This window comes from Megascapheus bottae, chromosome 19 (assembly GCF_031878675.1).
Source record: "Megascapheus bottae isolate mThoBot1 chromosome 19, mThoBot2.hap1, whole genome shotgun sequence".
Taxonomy (NCBI): Eukaryota; Metazoa; Chordata; class Mammalia; order Rodentia; family Geomyidae; genus Megascapheus; species Megascapheus bottae.
Genome location: NC_143527.1, coordinates 29,950,386 through 29,970,772, shown reverse-complemented (window position 1 = coordinate 29,970,772; position 20,387 = coordinate 29,950,386). Strand labels below are relative to the sequence as shown.

At 35.9% G+C, this 20,387-nt stretch overlaps 1 protein-coding gene across 2 annotated transcripts in view; it reads right to left on the bottom strand.

Annotated features, from left to right (window-relative positions):
- Positions 1 to 874: 874 nt before the first annotated feature.
- Positions 875 to 20,387, bottom strand: part of Trappc8 (trafficking protein particle complex subunit 8) — a 73,681-nt gene continuing 54,168 nt past the window's right edge. Inside the window, exons 20-30 of one of the 2 annotated variants that reach the window (XM_090353287.1) lie at positions 19,085 to 19,239; positions 16,463 to 16,905; positions 15,599 to 15,746; positions 13,732 to 13,828; positions 12,664 to 12,732; positions 12,521 to 12,579; positions 10,315 to 10,488; positions 7,493 to 7,594; positions 4,939 to 5,084; positions 3,642 to 3,731; positions 875 to 1,965 (exon numbers count right to left, since the gene is read on the bottom strand). In XM_090353287.1, the coding sequence (XP_090209413.1) occupies positions 1,731 to 1,965; positions 3,642 to 3,731; positions 4,939 to 5,084; positions 7,493 to 7,594; positions 10,315 to 10,488; positions 12,521 to 12,579; positions 12,664 to 12,732; positions 13,732 to 13,828; positions 15,599 to 15,746; positions 16,463 to 16,905; positions 19,085 to 19,239 (1,718 nt within the window). In that variant the 3' untranslated portion in view covers positions 875 to 1,730. The remainder of the gene's footprint in view (positions 1,966 to 3,641; positions 3,732 to 4,938; positions 5,085 to 7,492; positions 7,595 to 10,314; positions 10,489 to 12,520; positions 12,580 to 12,663; positions 12,733 to 13,731; positions 13,829 to 15,598; positions 15,747 to 16,462; positions 16,906 to 19,084; positions 19,240 to 20,387) is intronic. The other variant, XM_090353288.1, reaches the window with a different exon arrangement.

The window sequence follows — 20,387 nt, the reverse complement described above, 5'->3', positions numbered from 1 at the left end:
CACTGGGACTTTTCTGTCCAGACTGGCTTCAAACCGTGATCCTGGGATTTCAACCTCCTGGGTAGCTAGGATTACAGGCATGAGCCACCAGCACTTGGCATTTTCCATTATTTTTTAGTCACTTATCAGTTCAATCATTGCTACTATTGATCATTGGCAGGGAATTAACTCAGCATAGAACATTTTCTTACAAGTGCAAAGCCCTGAGTTTGATCACCAGAACTGGGGGGGAGGAATGGGGGAGTGGGGAGAGGGAGGGGTGTCTGTCAGTCTCTGGATTCAAGTTGCTTTCTTTTCACTTTCTTGTAGGCATTACTAAAACTTCTTAAATCTATAACTTGCTATTCATTTTAGAAAATGCTTTTAAGACTTTCTTACTGAGTCCGGCCATTTTCTCCTTTTACTCCTTTTTCTTTCCTTGCTTCTAATCAGATAAATTTTCCCTGGCAATGCTTTTTAACCTGAAAGCACATGATAGCTCGAGGCTGCTTTATGCTGATTACAACCAGAGAGGTCACACATATTGGTTCACTAACTGACAAACTACACCAGTAACTCTTGGGTTTTAAAAAAAATGTTTCCTCACACTTTGTTCAGACTTTGACTTTTCTTCCACAGGAAGGCAAACTACTTAGTCTATCATAACCAGTATCAGAGTCTACATGAACTTATCCACAACAGGCTCAATCAGCTCTGAGCTTCCTTTCAATTATGATTACTGGTATCAAGACAATTCATTGAAAGACAAAATTCATTTGCTCATGTATAACAAGACCACAGAGACCTCTAAAACCAGATTTTGTGTCACATTTGGAAACAATGACGATAACGCTTTCACAAGAAACTTCTGGTACCTGCTACATATGGTCGGCATTTATTTTAAATAAAGAATATATTAAGTACTCAGAAAACCAGGTTTTAAAAAAGGCATCTAAATAAATTTATACAGTGAATAGCATGTCTTTATTCTATTTACAGTACATTTGTTATAAATATAATACATTTTTGAAAAGCTTATTTTAATTAACTTGAGTAGATTTATATTTTAAACAGATCAACTCAATTATTAAAGTTATATAATAAAGAATATGATTTTAATGACAAAAATCACACATTGTGAAGTAGTGGGATGAATGTGAGATGACTGAGGGAAAAAAAGTCAAACTTCCTTTCAAAGCATCAGAAAAAAAATGTTTTCTCTTTACAAATATATGTATAGGCCATACGGACCACCAATAGTGGAATATGGAGACTTTGCAGCAAAAGTTCAAAATGGATTTTAAAGAACTGCAGAGTAAGACAGGAAAATCTGTAAATAACACTCTAAAACTTCACAGTAAAGCTGGAGTTTATAGACTATTGGCTTAACGGGAGTACTGCTGACAAAGCCTTCCTTCCCCCCAAATCATCTCCATTCTTAATGTTCAGATACCATTTCATAAGTGTAACAGCAGACTTAGATGTTTAAGACGGGGCTTAAGGTGCATGGATATACTGAAATTCCGTATTATGAACATGTAAATTATTATCAGATTTGGTTTAAGAAGAAAAAAAAAGTAAGAACTCTCAATCTGACGTGCTTTGTGTCAACAACCAGATGACATATCAAAGTATTCTGCAGTGATAAGACACCATCCTCCAAGACAAGTTAGGCATTTCAAATTCTGCTGCAAAGCAACTCAGTCAAGTTAAACTGATTCTTGTGAATTTCAATATCAACTTGCAGGATGTCACACATTATTGATGATGATGAGGGCAGGCATAGAGTTCTGCTGACTTGTTTCAAACACTGTAACTTGGTCCGATAACTTGGCAAATACCCTAGGAGTTCCAAGGTTATAAACACCTGTATGAACAAAGCATGCTTTCAGCTGCAAACTGTGAATCTCCTGGCTTTTAAGCTGCAGTTTATATTGTGTCTGCCCAAGCCACGTGAATGATCCATGAGTTTCCAATGCATCTGGACTAAAGGGAAAGGGACAACAGTGGTAAATTACAAGGTTTTCTCTTTGTAACTTTCTCCCAAAGTCCCATTATCATATTCCTTTCATCCAATACTTCTAACTTCTAGGAATTACTTTACAAAGCCATGTGTTCCTTAACAATAATAAAATATTAGCATTGTTATTCTATTGTTACTAATTACTCATGTTAACAATCACATATTAACAGGTACTATTTTCTAGGCACAGGCTAAGGGTGAATTATCTTATTTAATGCCCACAATAGCTGTTAGTAAAAGGTGGGGCCTGACTTGAAACTTCAACTTCTATGTTTGTGCTTATTTCTATGTATGTATAAGTAAGAATACTTAATGGAAAAGGAGAAAACAATAAAATATCAACCAGTAAAGTATTAGTTTATGATGTACATAATCATAATAAAATGATATATATAATTTATGTTCATACATGTATCATAACTTTATGTGTATTATGCTTGACCTCAGATAAATGTCTGAGTGCTACATAATAATATTCAATATGTGCTTTAAATTATTTTTCTAAGATTCAAAAAATTTCAGAGTTCTAAAAAGCATCTTACTCTAGTAGTAGCAGATTTGGCAGTGTCGATCTGGATTTGTTATTGTCATTATTATTTTATAATCCAGGAAAAAAACTAATATTTTATTGCCCTCTTTGAGCACTAAAGATAATTTACATTAAATTAAATCATACAGATACATATTTCTCCTTGATTCCCCCAATAAAACCAAAATTACTAATTTTCTAAATGCACTGATAAATAAAATGAATATATTATCTCTAGACAGATGTTAGATTAATAAACTTCTGATGCATATATGTGTATGATATATACATTCTTTCATAAATTGATACAGGAATAAAATCCAATTGGACAGAATTAGGGAAGAGGATATGGTGTTTAAGAAGGAACCAGGCTCTGAGTTTAACAGAGCTTATTTTTAAACTGTATTGTTTATAGATTTAAAGAAGTTGAAACTATAAAATTTTCTTTCTCCTCTTGGAGTATATAATCCTAGCTATTCAGGAAGCTTAGATATGAAGATCAAAGTTCAAAGCCAGCCAGATCAGGAAAGTCCATGCAACTCTTATCTTTAATTAATCAGTACAAATCTGGATGTGGAAGTATGGCTCCAAGTAATAGAGTGCCAGCCTTGAAGAGTTCAAGCTCAATGACTGAAAACCACCAGCACCACAACAAAATCTGAAATTGCTACTATATATAGGCCACTGAGATTACATTCTACAGGGCACTATGAACATACATATAGAGAGTAAATTCAACACCAAATAGTCTTTCCCCAATTTCTTTTTCCTATTTTTTTCTTCTCCCAAATCTCCATTTGATTTTGTAATATGGTCTAAGAGGCTAGTTGTAATTTTTAAAGAAGCATTTACTTGTTTATTAATGATACTGACTTCTTTAAGAACTCCCACCTGTCTCATTGCTGTCTCATATGTACTCTACAAAGCACTTAAAATAAAAAAATAATACCAATGGAAAAAAACTAATATTTTGTAATATCATTTGAAAAATTAGGGCATATGTAAGTACCCATGTTAGAAAATTACTGACACAATCTAAAACATTAAATTGCTCTCAAAGCACCATAAATACTAGGTTTGAAAAGAGCTTCTTACTACAGAATTCTTTACCTTGTTGTTTTATGTCGAAGATCAACTATCACATCTACATCAGCCTTAGAACAGTTAGAAAGTAAAAGGGTGACTGGTACTAAACAAAGGCTATGGAAGAAAAATTAGAAAGGTTAGCTCTGTATTTTTTTTCTTAGAAACATTTCTTTTGAAAATAACAAGAATATCTATAAGAACAAAAGTGTTTTAAAAACAAATTTAAGTAGAGAAAAAAATAAGAGTTCTAAAACCATTCATGGTATTTTCCTTCTATTGTATGATATATCTTGTACCTTGCTTCAATATACTTCCATGTTCAGTTCTAGTTCTGTGATGCTTCTAAAGCCACTGGTATACTTTAGGTCTGATCAGTCCTATCCCACATCACATAATTTCCTATACTGCCTAGATCCCATGGTGATTTTTAACTTCAATGGAATAAGGGAAGGAGCTCATACATATCCTAGCTTCTAAAGTACAGTCAAGGTTTTAACCACTAAGGTTGAGGAAAAAGCACCATGGGAAATTCATGAATTACATGATTCATAACACAGGTTTGATAACTATGGATGAAGCAGAAAAGTGAACTAAAATGAAATGTCATAGAACCAAACTTGTGCATGAAAGTATGTAAAGTGAAGACAGGCACAAAAACAATCCCTCCCCAGATATGGCTGCATATTATATATACCTGGATCTCTTCAGAAAACTCAGATGCATAACGTTCTTATTGTCAGACTCAATGAACACTTTGGTCCAGTTACTTAACCTTTCTGGATCATTTCCAACTTGTTTACTCTTTCTTGACTGTTCCCACTCACCCTTTTTTGTTAGTCTTCTCTAATTCTTTAACTGTTTGCTTCTAGTCAGCCTTCCCCTGAGCTCCTTCTTCCCTAGTCATCTCTCAAAGGTCATTTTATTCACCACCTCTTACTAGTTTATCCTATTATGTCCCTATCCAAAGAGACTTTGTCAGTCATGACATGGACTGTCTCATACAGCCTGGTTCCCCTGAGACTTCCCTCCATCTTATCCTGTATCTGCAAAATGACAACCTCTGAAATGTCATCTATTGAAGACTAGGAATCACATTGAAGACTACTTTATTTTTAGAACTTTCAGTGGTCTTCCCCTAACTTTTAACTTAATGATAAACCTGTTTCTCAAAAGGAACCTTGGCAATGCAGAGACAGCAGAGGCAATAGCCCCCTTAACCACAATGCCAACATATTCTGTCACTAGCAGTAAGAGGTAAACTATTTGAAATTTGGGTTAATGCCATACCTAAACAAACAAAAAGAGAGATAAAATCGCAAACCTTTTTTGGTGAAATGGATGATTAAATGACTCTGGGTAGTGAAGGCTTGTTTTAATGATATTAGAAAGCTGGTCTACTGATGGTCTTGAGGAAACAGTAGAATTTTCTGGCCTGAAAAACTTTAATAGTTCCATTTCTGGTAGCTCCTGAGAAAAGAAAAGAAAAGGTTCACGACCATAACAATGCCTTCTTGCTTTGATTTTTTTTTTTAAGAATAGTATAAACAAACAAAAATAATAAAACTAGTAGATTTTAAAAATTAGGGTACAAAGGTTCTGAGTTCAATTTCCTATTAGCAAGGCTAATTGGAGACCCTGATTTCCAATTAATCAGCAAAACCTAGAAGTAGAGCTGTAGCTCAAGTGGTAGAGCACTCTAGCCTTGAGCAAAAAGTTTAAGGATAGTCCAAGCCCTAAGATCAAGTCCCAAGACTGGTGTGTGTGCACATGTGCACACGTGTACACGTGTACACACACACCCACACACACACCCACAAAATTAAATTTAAAAATCCTCGATTTATTTGTATTTGGTTATTTGAAATTTGATAGGGAAGAGGGGAAAACCAAGATGGGTGGGGGGTGTGGGGGGGAGGGTAATGGGTACCAAGACATGTGAAAGGGTATCAATGTATGTGAATTAATGCACCTTCTATCTGGCAAATATCATGTAACCCTTTTACTAATTACAATTTAAAAAATAAATAAAGAAAAAAAAATCCTTGATTAACCAACATAAACTAGAAGTGGAGGTCTGTTTCAAGTGATATAACACTAGTTACAAGTGCCAACAATAAGTAAAAAAAACAACTAAGAGATCATGAGACCCTAACTTCAAACCCCAATACCAGCACAGGAAATTAAAAACAACAACAATACTTTTTCTGTTATTATTTAAACAGTGCAACATATACTCTAGGATAAATGCCAGGATCTGAAATTCTTTAAAAGATTTTCCACCATAGTGCAGGAATTAGACTTGAGTTCTAACATACCAGAGTTTTGTGACCTTCAGATAATTAATACTGTAAGAGTTAATTTCCTTATAATTTTTTCTTATAATTTCCTCGTTAAATGGGGTTGATATTGGTAATTTCAAAATGCTGATCCACTAAATTACTTAGGAACTAGATTGTAGTCATTCAATTGTTACACATCTGCCTTAGTTGAAGATTTAAAACTGATTTTAAATTTGATTTTGAAAATAGATTATAAATTTTTTATAGATTACCTATATTAGCTAGAAATAAACACGCATGTACAAATTCAGTCAAGAGGAAAACGGCAGCTAAGTAACATTGCCAAATAATCTCTCCTCACAGAAACACCAAGTTGAACAACTATTCTCACAACAAACTACCTCCAGAGCTAAGGAAATCAGGTCTGGTGGCACTGTGGATTTGTGCATACCAGCATTATTACAAACAGGCTAGCAGGCATAGAACAAGCATGGAGCTGGGAGAGGGGGGAAGTTATGTGGTAGGTGCAGCTGCATTAGTGGGAATTCCTGAGATAAGGAGGGACTTTCCAGGTAAGTGGCTCAAAGGAAAACAAGGAAGCAGAAACTCCCAACTCCAGGCAAAAGATAAGAGCCATAGCAACTGCACAACCCTGACACATCTCAGGTGTCTTAAACTGTGTGGATCATGTAGTGTTAGAAAAACCAGAACTAGGGCCAGGAGTGTAGCCTAGTGGTAGAATGCTCACCTAGCATGCACAAAGCCCTGGGTTTGATTTCTTGGTACCCCATACTCAGAAAAGGCTGGAAGTGGTGCTGTGGCTCAAGAGGCAGGGTGCTAGTCTTGAGAAAAAAAATAAAAAATATGTCCAAGGACAGTGTCCAGGTGCTGAGTTCAAGCCCTAGGACTGGCACACACACACGTGCACACACACAAAACACAAAAAAATTATTTGCCCGGTGTGCTTCGGCTCCCACCTGTAATCCTAACTACTCAGGAGGCTGAGATTTGAGGATCAAGGTTCAAAGCCAGCCCAGGCACAAAAGGACCTGAGTCTCATCTCCAATTAATCTCTAGAAAACAGGAAGTGGGCCTGGCTCAAGGGTAGGGTGGTTGTCTTGACCAAAGTGCTCAAGGAAAACACCCAGGCCCAGTGTTCAAGCCCCACAACCAACCAACCGCTCCCCCCAAAAAAGGCACAACTCCAGAAGCCACCGTTGATATTTTACAATACGCCTCTTGAGTTTTGTAGTTGGACAGTCCTATTACATACAACAAATAAGAAAATATGAGAATATGGTTTTCTTCTCAAGAAAATTTGGTGTTTTGTAATTATTCCTTGATTTAATATAGAATATAAGGTGAGAAGCCCCAAGGTCATACAAATATCTATATAAAGTTAGTTAACAATCAATTTTTAAACAAATTTCAATTCAGTTTTCCATCTAATTTTGCCACCAATCTCTTTTCTAAATCCTAATATGAAAGCCTGAACCAACCAGAAACTTTCACAACTACAATAATCAATCACCAAAACAAGTATCCACAAATAAAACGACTCCCAGTCCACAGAAAAGCCCCAAAATATGTTATTACCTGTTTTGGGTGATATGAAAAGGCTTCTTTTCCTACAGTATGAAGGATCACATGATGCTGACCTTCCAAAATAAGCTGTTTACTATCTTCTACAACATATGCCTATAAAATACAAATCAAAGAAATGTTACTCTGCTTGCTGATATCCTAATAAGCAAAAAACTCAACATCTGATGAAAGACAAAAATATAACAGTGAATATCTATCAATTATCAGTATGGGCTATAGCAACATTTCAACTTTCATTTAGTCATATACTTCAAAAAAAATTTTTCTTTGGACTCACTGTAATTCAGTTGGCCTAACTTAAAAAAAAGACAAATCTTGAAATCTTAACTTTTTCCAAATTCTTAAACAACTTCAAAACAATTGTGCAAGGACCCAGCTATTTTCTTTACTGATCTGCAAATATAAAAGCAGAAGGTTGTTTTTTTTTTTTGGGGGGCGGGCAGTCCTGGGCTTGACCTAAGGGCCAGAGCACTGTCCTCGGACATTCCTTAAGGCTAGCGTTCTACCACGTGAGCCACGGCCCCACTTCTGGCTTTTTCTGTGTATGTAGTACTAGAGAATCAAACCAAGGGCTTCATGTATGATAGGCAAGCACTCCATTACTAGACCATACTCCTGAGGTTTATTCTTACATTCTTTTGGTTTTGCTTTTAGACAGTACTAATGTTTGAATTTATAGCTTCCCATTTGCTATGCAGGTGGCTGACCTCCAATCCACTTACTCTTATATTCTTCTAAAATGCCTCAGGTTTAATTACATAGCAAAGAATAATTAGTGAGTATAATTGTAAGTTCTGAGTGAAAATATCAAATCCTTGTAGGAGCTTCAACATATCTACAGATGCTTTTAGTTTTTTTTTAATTTTTTTTGAGATAAGGTCTATCTAAGTCCTTATCTCTACCTCCCAAGTACTGAGATTATATGGGTCATCATGCCAGATTGCTTTTCCTTTCTCCATACATATACTATATATAATATATATAATGTTATGTTATATATTATGTATATTATACACCCGCACACACTAAAATACTGTTCTACATCTTGAATTGCTTTTTGTTTCCCTCCCCCCATACACACACCCCCTCCCAGAGCTGGGGCTTGAACTTGCACTACTTCTGGCTTTTTTCTGTGTATGTGGTACTGAGGAACTGAACCCAGGGCTTAAATTGCTTTTGTTCCTTAGAAAATATCTGCAAATGGACTTACTCTTCTTATCATATATAGCAATACAAAGCAATATAAGGCTTAATTTTGATGAGTTCCATTTTATTTAAACAATTAGATTCAGTAGACAAAAATTACTCAGACAAAATGGTTTCTCAATGTTTGCTCACTTCCATTTCCTCTTAAGGGTCCTGGGCCTGAGTTTCTTTTGCTTAAGGCTAGAGCTCTAACACTTGGGCCAGTTGTCTTCTTTTTGGTAGTTTATTGGAGGTAAGAGGTTCATGTACTGCCTAGTCTGGCTTCAAACCACAATCCTCAGATCTCAGCCTGGTTAGTAGCTAGAGTTACAGACATGAGCCGCCCCTGGCTTAATCTATTTTTTCTTTTAAAACAGTAAAATTGGGGCTGGGAGTTTGGCCTAGTGGTAGAATGCTTGTGTAGCATGCATGAAGACCTGGGTTCAATTCTTCAGTACCACATACACACAAAAAAAGCTGGAAGTGGTGCTGTGACTCAAGTGGTAGAGCTCTAGCCTTGTGAAAGCCCAAGGACAGTGCCCAGGCCCTAAATTCAAGCCCTAGGATTGGCAAAATAAAAAAATAAATAATAGTAGGACATGAAAGAAGGTCATCTAATTTGAATGAATTATTTCCTTACAAAAAAAATAAAAGTTATTATTACATTACTGTTAAATTATAAAACAACTTCAATGTTCAACAAAGTTGAAGCAGAGTATAAACAGCAATCTACTTTTTCAACTGAAATATCAAACATCTAAGGCAGGAGTAATATTACATACTTGTAAATCCTACACTTGGGAAGGCTAAGGCAAGATAGACTATGATGGCAGTATGAGTGACACAGTAAAGGCTAGCCCATCTTGAAAAATAATTAAATCCAGAACGTAGTAGCATATGCTTGCAATCCTTAGCTAAATACTAGGCTGGGATCTGAGGATCAGTTTGAAGCTAGCCCAAACAGAAAAGTCCAGAAACTCTTATCTCTAACTGGTCAGCAAAAACTAGAAGTGGAATTTTAGCTCAAGTGGTAGAGTACTTACTTGCCTTGTTCAAAAAAGCTAAGAGGGCTGGGAATGTGGCTTAGTGGTAGAGTGATTGCCTAGCATGCATGAAGCACTGGGTTTGATTCTCCAGTGCTGTATCACAGAAAAAGCCGGAAATGGTGCTGTGGCTCAAGCGGTAGCATTCTAGCCTTGAGCAAAAGAAGTCAGGCCGTGAGTTCAAGCCCCAGGACTGGCAAAATAAATAAATAAATAAATAAATAAACAAACAAATAAATAAGCAAGCAAGCAAGCAAGCAAACAAATAAATAAAAACAAACTCAGAGAGCGCTCCCAGGCTCTGAGGTTTAAGACCCAGTACTGAAGTGCTGGCATTCACGTAATTTTTTTTTTTAAGTAAACAAACAGGGCATTCACTGGTGGTCACTCTTGTAACACTAGCTAGCATGTGCAAAGAAGTTTGTTGGATTCTACCTCCAATATAACAGTAAAAGACAAGGCTGGAGATGTGGCTCAAGTGATAGAGTGCTAGCCTAGCAAAGTTAAGGCTTACCTTTAAATCCCAGTACCACAAAAACAAACAAAATCATTTATAAGTGAAACAAATCATTTAGCAGTACATACCTTCCATAATATGACAATATTCAAATCCACCTCACTGCACTTTTGAATCAATCTCACAGCCTCCTCTACTGAATGTTTTCCTGTATTTGCAGAATGCTGAGTTTGTGGTTTTTTAAATTCAGAGGATAAACTTCGAAAAAAGAAATCTGCACATGGGCTTGTTGAACTTATTATCTGTTAAGAAAAGCATATGTCTACATAAATGTTTTAAATGGAATCTGATATTTGTAAGTTCATTTTCTGACACAATTTACAATTCTATAATTTATGTATTTCCAATTCAATGGCTTACTTAGTCATTTCTTGATAACTATTGTGATTGAATACAGGAAGATCATTTGAATTTATAAGAAATTTGGTAAAACTTTCGAGTATCTTAAAATATGTCACCCCAATTAATTAATCTACACTCCTGTGACCTACCAAGTATCCAGGGAGAATAAATAAAAAATGAAAACATAAACACGTTACTATCTAAAAAAAAGTATTTCTCCAATATTTTTTAGAAAACTAGTCAATAGACAATCAAATAGAATGCAAATAGTTGCAACAGTTGTTTTCAACTATTTTTCAACTATTTCACCTTAAAGTAGACAGTATGAGACATTCAAACTTTAAAATTTCCTTTAAGAGAACAGTCTTAAAATCTCTACACTTACAATTTTATAAATTATAAGGTATATATCATGTATATATATACATATACAAAATACATATGCTTTATATGTTTACATATATAATATATATATATACAAATAACAAATGTTAAACAAATATACATATGGATTTGTTTTGTTGTTATTGCTGGTACTGGGCCCTGAAGTCTGGACCTGGCCCTAAGCTCCTTTTGCTCAAGACTATCATTCTACTTTCTGTGATTAGAGATTAGAATCCCATGGACTTTTCTGTCTAAGCTGGCTTTCGAATCACGATCCTTAGCCTTCTGAGTAGGATTACAAGTGTGAGCCACTGCTGTGTGGCTACATATGGACTCTTATCTTCAATCAACCAACAAAAGGCCAAAAGTGGAGGTATGGCTCAAGTAACAGAGTACCTACCGGCCTTGAGTAAAAAAGCCACTGACAGCACAAGACCCTAAGTTCAAGTCCCAATGCAGGCACAATATGAAAAAAAAAAAATACTAATAATTCCCACTTCTTAGGTGATCCTTATGCATAATTAGCCTTATATAATATTTTTAAGGTTGCAAGATGGCCTTATATATCTAGCTTATTATTTGTGTGTTAGAACCATCTGATATGCTGCAATCTAAGAAATTACTATCTATATATATTCAATTGTAGATGTTAGCAAAAAGAAAGGTTCCTTCATTTAATTTTATCCTCAGGATTTTTTAATTCCATGGACTATACTTATTTCATTTGACATATCTTTTTTTGCCAGTCCTAGGCTTGAGCTCAGGGCCAGGGCACTGTCCTTGGACTTTCTCAAGGCTAGAGCTCTACCGCTTGAGCCTCAGCACCACTTCTTGCTTTTTTCTATGTATGTGGAATCGAACCCGGGTCTTCGTGCATGCTAGGCAAACACAACCACTAGGCCAAACTCCTGGCCCTGCATTTGACATATTTTTTAAGGTTAATTTTAAATAACTAAACTAGCATAGTACAGGAGCCAGACATGGTAGCACATAACTCTAATACAAGCACACAGAAAGCTGAGGCAAGAGGATCAAGAGTTTGAGGCCATTCTAGGCTACAAAGCAAATTTTGCCAAAATTTAAATGATATATTCTACATAGCATTTTTGGTTTATTTTGGGGATTGTGGACAAAACTAAGATGATTATCTTTGAAAGGATTAATAAAGTCTATTCAAAAGAAACAAAATGTACAGAATTCAGCTGAGATTTTATCTTGGTAAAGATCCATTTTGAAAATACAGTAGGAAGCCAGGCACAGTGGCTCAGGTCTGTCATCCTAGCTACTCAGGAAGTTGAGATCTGAGGATCACAGTTCCGAGTCATCCTGGGTACTAAAGACCATGAAACTCTTATCCCCAATTAACTATCAGAAAAACTGGAGGTGGTACCATGGCGCAAGAGGTAGGGCAGTAGCCTTGAACTAAAGAGCTCAGGGATAATACCCAGGCCCAGAATTCAAGTTCTATGACAAATAAAAAACAAAAAGTACAGGATAATATTCCAGAACTAAGACTTTAAAATCAAATGCTATTGTTTATTTCCATACCTGTTCATTTCCAAAGATGATATCTGCAAAAGTATATTTTTCTGAAGATTGTATAGCAGCTAAAACACAAAAGATAACAAACTAATCATATCATTACCATAAAATATAAAATGAACAATCATGAAAGTAGGAAGTAAAAATGCATTTACCTTCTTTACATCTTACTGCTTTGAAGCAAAACTTTCCCTTCTCCCTACTAGCAAGTTTGGCATCTAGGAATAAGCAAGAAGAGTTCAAAGATGTTTCTCAGTTTATGACATAATAAAACAATTCATTAGACAAATTAGATAACAGTTCAAATTATAAATAATAAAACCCTTTGAGCCAGGCATGGTCTGTAATCTTAGCTACTCGGGAGGCTGAATTCTGAAGATCCCAGTTCAAAGCCAGAGACTCTTATCTACAATTAACCACTAAAAAACAAGAAGAAGGACTGTGGCTCAAGGGGTAGGGCAATAGCCTTGAGCTGAAGAGTTTAAGGGTAGCGATGAGGCCCACAGTTCAAGTCTCACAACTAATTTAAAACCAACCAAACAACAACAACAACAAAAACCCCTTCAAATTCATTTCAGTGAAATGAATCAACACTGAATTCTTTCAAAGAATCAAAGCCAGTTTTCTCAACATTTCTTCTGTATGACCCTAAGTACTGTGTGTCATATGTATATTTGACATTCTAGATAAACAGAAAGATTGAAAGATTAGAACTTGGATATGAGATGAGGAAGCCCATAATCCTCCCACTCTTATCATTTCTTCACTTCCTACTGGTAGTCATGTCTATAACTTTATTTACAGTCACATAAACTAATATAAACACAACTGAAGGGTTAAAAACATTTACTCTAAGCTGTACACAGGAAGCTCATGCTTGTAATTTTAGCTAATCAGGAAGCAGAGGCCTAAAGGATCAAAGACAGTCCAGTCCAAGCAGAAAAATCCAGGAAATTCCATCTATCTTAAAAAAAAAAAAAAAAAAATCCAACAAAACCAAACAAAAAACAGCAAAAAGCTAAGCTGGAGCACTATTCAAAGTAGAATGCCAGATATGAACAAAAAAAACTAAACAAGTAAAGCCCTAAGGTCAAACCCAGTACTAACAATAATAATTTATTATTATAAGAAAGAAATCAATAATTTTATTGATTTCTAACTCTGCAAAGTCAAGCAATGACAATTTCAGGATTATGAAAAGGGAGAAATGTACACACCTTTGTTTTCAGAGAGATTTACAGATTTCTGTAGGCTCCAGTGCTTGCTACTACTTGATACTTGAGCTATATGGAACTCCTTAACACCCGCTTCACTCTGTCAGAAAGAGGAAGTTTTCAGGATTTGTGAGCAATAAATTAAAATATTTGAATAGGAATAAAATTCCTATGTGACCAAAGTCACTGTCAACTAACATTAGATGAAATTTTTATTTTTAACTAAAGTGATTATCATTATTATTTAAATTCCTCACTAACATTCTCAAAACAGTTAAGTCAACATTTTACCCAGGAAGTATTTTTAATTATCATTCACACTCAGTGGTAAATTTTAAATCACCAAGGGCATTCCATGACTGAAATATATACAAGTTAGTAGTTAACACATCAAAAGTTATTTATTGTTCATTTTTAATCAAAACTATGGTTTTTTAATTTCCTTTGATGGTTCTGAGACAATTCATTCTTAATAAAGTAAAAACAAAAGAAACTTCCCCAGATATCATGGCACATCTAGTACATAAAATGCTGAGTGATTCAAGGTAAACATAGACTATTTAGTAAGATCTTGTCCTGCCCTAAAAAATTAAAAAATCAAAACTCCATAAAAGAGAACCACACAATACAGTCAATGCACAAAAAGTTACTTAAATTGTGTAACTTTTATTCTTCTAAATAAGAGCTTAGTTTGACAATAGATATTAAGATTTTCTTGACTAATAAACATTAATCCTCTTTGAAGTATGAGCCCTATATTTTCAATTATCCTTTAAAAAGTGACTCACAAATTCATGAAATTAAAACAAGCTGTATTATCATAGAAGTAATAACACTTCAAATAAGCTGAAAGAATCTGAGGCTAATGCCTATACTTAAAAAACCACATTCCCTTCTTTGGGAATATTAATTTTGGTGTTTAAAGTTCATAAACATACTTTTTTTTTTGCCAGTCATGGGGCTTGAATCAAGACCTGAACACTGTTCCTGAGCTTCTTCTGCACAAGGCTAGCATTACTTCCACCTTTTTCTGTTTACTGAGGAATTGAACCCAGGGCTTCATGCATTCTAGGCAAGCATTCTACCACTAGGCCACATTCCCAGCCCACAAACAGACATGCTTTTTATAATAAGAAAAATGGAGCCAGGAGCTAGTGGCTACTTAGGATGAGATCTGAAAATCACTGTTCAAAGCCAGCCTAGGCAGAAAGTCTATGAATCTCTTATCTCCAGTTAGCTACCAGAAACCTGGAAACGGAGCTATGGTTCAAAGTGGTAGAATGCTAGCTTTGAGCAAAAACACTTTGAGAGTGTGCCCAGGCTTGTGTTGAAACTCAAAGCTTCACCACAGACTAATGAGAGAAGGGGGGGGGGGGGGAAGAGAGATAGATTGTACCATCATAAGTATATTTGTTTAGATTATTAATACAGGATATGGAGTCCTAACAATCCTTCATAAATATAATTAGATCAATAGAATAATTTTGACTATGAGACTATAAAGTCCTAGAATCTCCTTTAGCTTGTGTTATTGGCATATACGCATATGAATACATATATGATCAGAAGATATTTTTATTTGGAGAGTGACTGACAAAAGAAGTGATCTAGCCATTTGCCTACCAAGTAAACCCAGGTCTTGAGTTTAATCCCCATTATCACAAAATAAAACAAACACTTCTATGAAGAAAAATTTGAGCGACTTTTATAAAACTACAAAGCTGATAGAAAATTAAGATGTTTTCAAACATGAACATTCCTAATTTCCTAGCTTATGTGGTCTGGTAAAAAGGACCCAAAACCTTTATTAAAAACAAGGCACCTATACTTAACATAATCAAAAACAACATTCAGCTTTAAAACAACTCACAGTATTGGTATTTTCCACATCCACAAAGACTAGCATGTTGCCTCCTCTGCCTTCTTCATCTTCAAGTGAATTACTTCGGCAGATAGTGGCTCTAATATTTAAAGATCGACTGGTACAAATAACCGCAGTGTGTCTTAATATTCTGTGTCTGAAGTATGAAAAAAAAGTAGTTTGAGTCAAGAAGCCTCTCCTGATGTTATGATTCTCTTAATTCAAATAAAAATTATAAAAATGGATAACATAGGACTCATTTAAAACTCTAAGGTGCAAGCTAATTCTTTTTTTTTTTCAATCAGAGTGAAACTGTTGGTTTCCTTGACTTCTGGCTTTTCCCCCGGTAATCAGACTCATCTATTTAACACATGATTATGCATTTTTCTTGAGTATGGTCTTAAAGTTGCTGAACAACTAAATACAAGGAAAATACAAACTTTAACTTGACCTTTACCTCTAGAAAACGGGAAGTGGGGCTTGAACTCTGTCTGGACCTGGGCACTCTCCCTGAGCTCTTCAGCTCAAAGCTAGTGATCTACCACTGAGCCACAGTGCCACTTCTGGTTTTCTGGTGATTAACTGGAAATAAGAGTCTCACAGTCATTTGTGTGTGGGCTGGCTTTGAACCACAATCATCAGATCTCAGCCTCCTGAGTAGCTAGGATTACAAGCATGAGCCACCAGTGCCTGGTAAAAATGTTTAACTTTTAGTTGCGTTTGAGACTTCAGATGTACACATTATGCATAATTTTGAAGAGGGTAATTTCTTAACTATGAAGTATGAGTATCAAAATGCTTATCAATTATACATACTAAATTAAGCACTGAGCATACATAAAACTTAAATTTTAAAAGATTTGTAATACTCACTGTATTTTAGGTTGTTTTTTAACACTTTCATAGTAGAACAAAAAGTTAATTTCATGGACACCCTCTTCATCTGGTCCACGCAACCACATTGGCAGCTGGACTGAAGCTCCAGGTAGAAGAACAGTGTCAGGAAGGGGTACGGGAATCACTTCCGGTTGACTTCCTATGCCAATGCCGAAGTCTACAGAAGAAGCTGATGACATGAGGGCTGTACACACAGAGGTAGAGTCTGTCACAACAGTCTTGTAAGCACTACAGTTTTCAGAGGCAGAGGGGCTCAGTGGTGTTAGAACAGCAGTATTACCACCAAAAGTAAAGAACTCTGGGCGCTTAGAAACAACTTTCAATCCAGTGAGAGGACATTTGCTGACATTGACAAATTCCACATATGCTTTTCGAATTTCTCCACAGAGGAGCCCTGTAGGAAAATGTATAAAAAACACCTGCATTGGAGGGAAAAAATATTATTATATTGTCTGTCAAAACTTACAGACCTCTAACAAGTAACATTTTTAAAATGCTATTGTTTTGACACTTTTGTATTTTAATTTTTTGCCAGTCCTGGGGCTTGAACTTAGGGTTTGGACACTGTCCTTGGACACTGTTGCTCAACGCCAGTGCTCTATCATTTCAGCCACTGGACCACTTCTGGCTTTTTCTAAGTATGAGGTACCAAAGAATCTACCCTAGGGCTTCATGTATGCTAGGCCAGTACTCTACCACTAGGCTATGCTCCCAGCCCTTGATACCTTTTTATATACACAGCAATTAACAAGTCCATATTAGAATAAACAGACACCAATGTTACTTTGCCACTCAGATTGAGTTATTTATAAAAGGTAAAATATCAGCAATAAGAAAGCTAATACAAAACTTTCAAAACTTTGTAGATTACAGACAAGTACAACATGGTTATGTAAATTAAATGATAGTCTCTCTCTCATAAGCCTTATTACTGTTGACTTAAGAAGTGACCCATTCAATGTATGTGAATTAATGTACCTTCTATCTGGCAAATATAATGTAACCCTTCTATTAATTACAATAAAAATATATGGAAAAAATAAAATAAAAAAATTAAAAATTAAAAAAAAAAAAAAGAAGTGACCCATGTTGGGCTGGGAATTTGGCCTAGTGGTAGAGTGCTTGCCTAGCATGCAAGAAGACCCGGGCTCGATTCCTCAGTGCCATATACATAGAAAAAAAAGCCAGAAATGGTGCTGTGGCTCAAGTGGCAGAGTGATAGCCTTGAGGAAAAAGCCCAAGGACAGTGCTCAGGCCCAGAGTTCAAGCCCTAGGACTGGCAAAAAAAAAAAAAAAAAAAAAAAGACTCATGAGACTCTTATCTTCAATTAACCACTAGAAAATGGAAAGTGGAGCTGTGGCTCAAGTAGTTCAGGGCAGTAGTCTTAAGCCAAAGGGCTCAGGGGCAGCACCCAGGCCCAGAGTTCAAACTCCATAACCAAGCCAAAAAAAAAAAAAAGAAAGCTGAAAAGATTTGTAATAATTCATGAAGAAGTGCGAGTAGCTTATATCCCTAATTTTTAAAATAAAAAAAATTCTTTGTCATTCATGGGGGCCTGAACTCTAGGCCTGAGCTCTTCAGCTCAAGGCTACCGTACTACCCTTTGAGTCACAGCACCACTTCCAGTTTTCTGGTAGTTATTTGGAGATAAGAGTCTCACAGACTTCAGTGCCCAGGCTGGCTTTGTACTGTGTTCCTCAGATCTCAGCCTCCTGAGTAGCTAGGATTATAGGTGTAAGCCACCAGTGCTTTTTTTTTTTTTTTAAGTGCTAGTCTTAGACCTTGAAGCTTTGGTGCTCAAGCACTTAATCCACAGTTCTATTTCTGGCTTTTTGCTGGTTAATTTGACATAAGAGTTTTGTGGAATTTCCTACCCAGGCTGGCTTCAAACCCTGATCCTCAGTTCTGAGCCTGAGTAGCTAGGATTACAGGTATAATGTTACACATTACAAGCATAAATGCACATTAAAGCTATTTGACAACTGTCTTTAGATTCTCACACTAAAACTGGAAAATTAAGGTGATAACTTATAAGTGTAACTGAGTGAAAGACAAAGCAGAACTTGTATTAGGGGGAAAAAAAAGTCCATCCTAGCACTCAAAAAAGGGGCCTTGGTCTTAAAATCCATCTCTATTAGCACCCTTACTGTTCATAAAAGTGTATTTGCAATGGTAAATATGCTATGAAAAGAAATAAAATGAACTGGCTGCTAAAATCAGTTTCTTAATGCTAAATACATAAACATGAAACAAATCTCCACTGAGCATTTATATGCGGTTTGCAGCTGAGAGAGAAGACAATGCTCTGCCAAGCAGTATCCACACCATTTCTTGTCTTCCCTTATGATATGTAAAGCCTCAAGGGAAATGATCAGGTATAAAAAAAACACTTTACAGTTTATATTTTATATCCTGGCTGTGACTCAAAAACAAATTTGCAGAATTGCCCTTATTTATGAATTATACCTGGGCTAACCATAGTGAAACTATGATTTAAAATATATTATCAAGCTATTACAAAATTAAAAACCAATGTATTTGAAATATAACCTGGCAAATTATTAAGTCCACAATAATTTATAAACCGAACGAAATACCTCCAATAGTGGCATTTCTTCAGTGATTATAGGATCTAAACGCCGATCAGGACTATATGTAATAGATGTTTTCTCTTTTTTCGTGGTGTTAAGTCGAGGACCTTGAATTTCTAAGTCTTGTCTCCCTCGGACTGACATACTCAAGGAATGTTTCCCTGAAATAAAATCAAAATCGATTTCCAAAATAATATGTTAATATTATTAATAATATGTTAACAGATTAAATTTAACTTGAATATATCGATCCAATAAGTTTCATTTACTGATACAGTAGGGTTTTATATAACTACTAGAAAAAATTCTAAACAATTGCAGCTAACATAATTAATCCAAGAACTTTAAAGTATATTTTAACTCTTTTTTTGTTGTTGTTATTTGGTTGGGTTTTTTTTTTTGGGGGGGGGGGGAGCAGTCCTAGGTTTGAACTCAGGGCCTTCACACTATCCTCCGACTCTATTTGCTCAAGGCTAGTGCTCTGCCACTTCAGCCACAGTGTCATTCCAGCTTTTTCTATGTATGTGATACTGAGGAATTGAATCCAGGGCTTTGTGTGCATGTGAGGAAGAGGCTGCCACTGGGCTATGCTTCTGGCCCCTAACTCTATGTTTAATATTCCTATTTGATGCTCATTTTATTTTAGATTTACTTATTTTGCAAAAACACTACCTCAATAAATATAAGCCCTTTTAATTTTTTAAACCACAATGCTTATTAAACAAAAGACCTAAAATAATAGTAACCTTGGAAAAAATTGTGTGTTTAAGTGAAAAAAATATAAAACACATGTTTAGTCATACTCAGTTGTATACACCAGGTCCAGGAGTTTGACCTAGTGGTAGAGTGCTTGCCTAGCATTCACAAAGACCCAGGTTTGATTTCTTGGTACCACATCCATAGAAAAAAGCTGGAAGAGGTGCTGTGGCTCAAATGGTACAGCTCTAGCCATGAGAAAGCCCAAGGATAGGACTCAGGCCCTGAGTGGCGTGCGTGCATGTGCACGTGTGCGCGCACACACACACACTCACCAAATCATGAAGCAAGAGGGTACCTGTGGCTCATGTCTGTAATCCTATCTACTCAGGAGGCTGAGATCTAAGGATCATGTTTCAAAGCTACATTGGGGAGAAAGTCCATGACACTCATTTCGCCAAATAACCAAAAACGCCCAAGTGGAACTGCAAGTGGTAGAGGACAAGACTTGAGCAAAAAAGTGCAAGGACAGACAGCACCCAGGCTCTGAGTTCAAGTTCAAAAGCTAACACACAAAAAAGGAAGTTTATAAAGCATACTATGTAGAGTACCA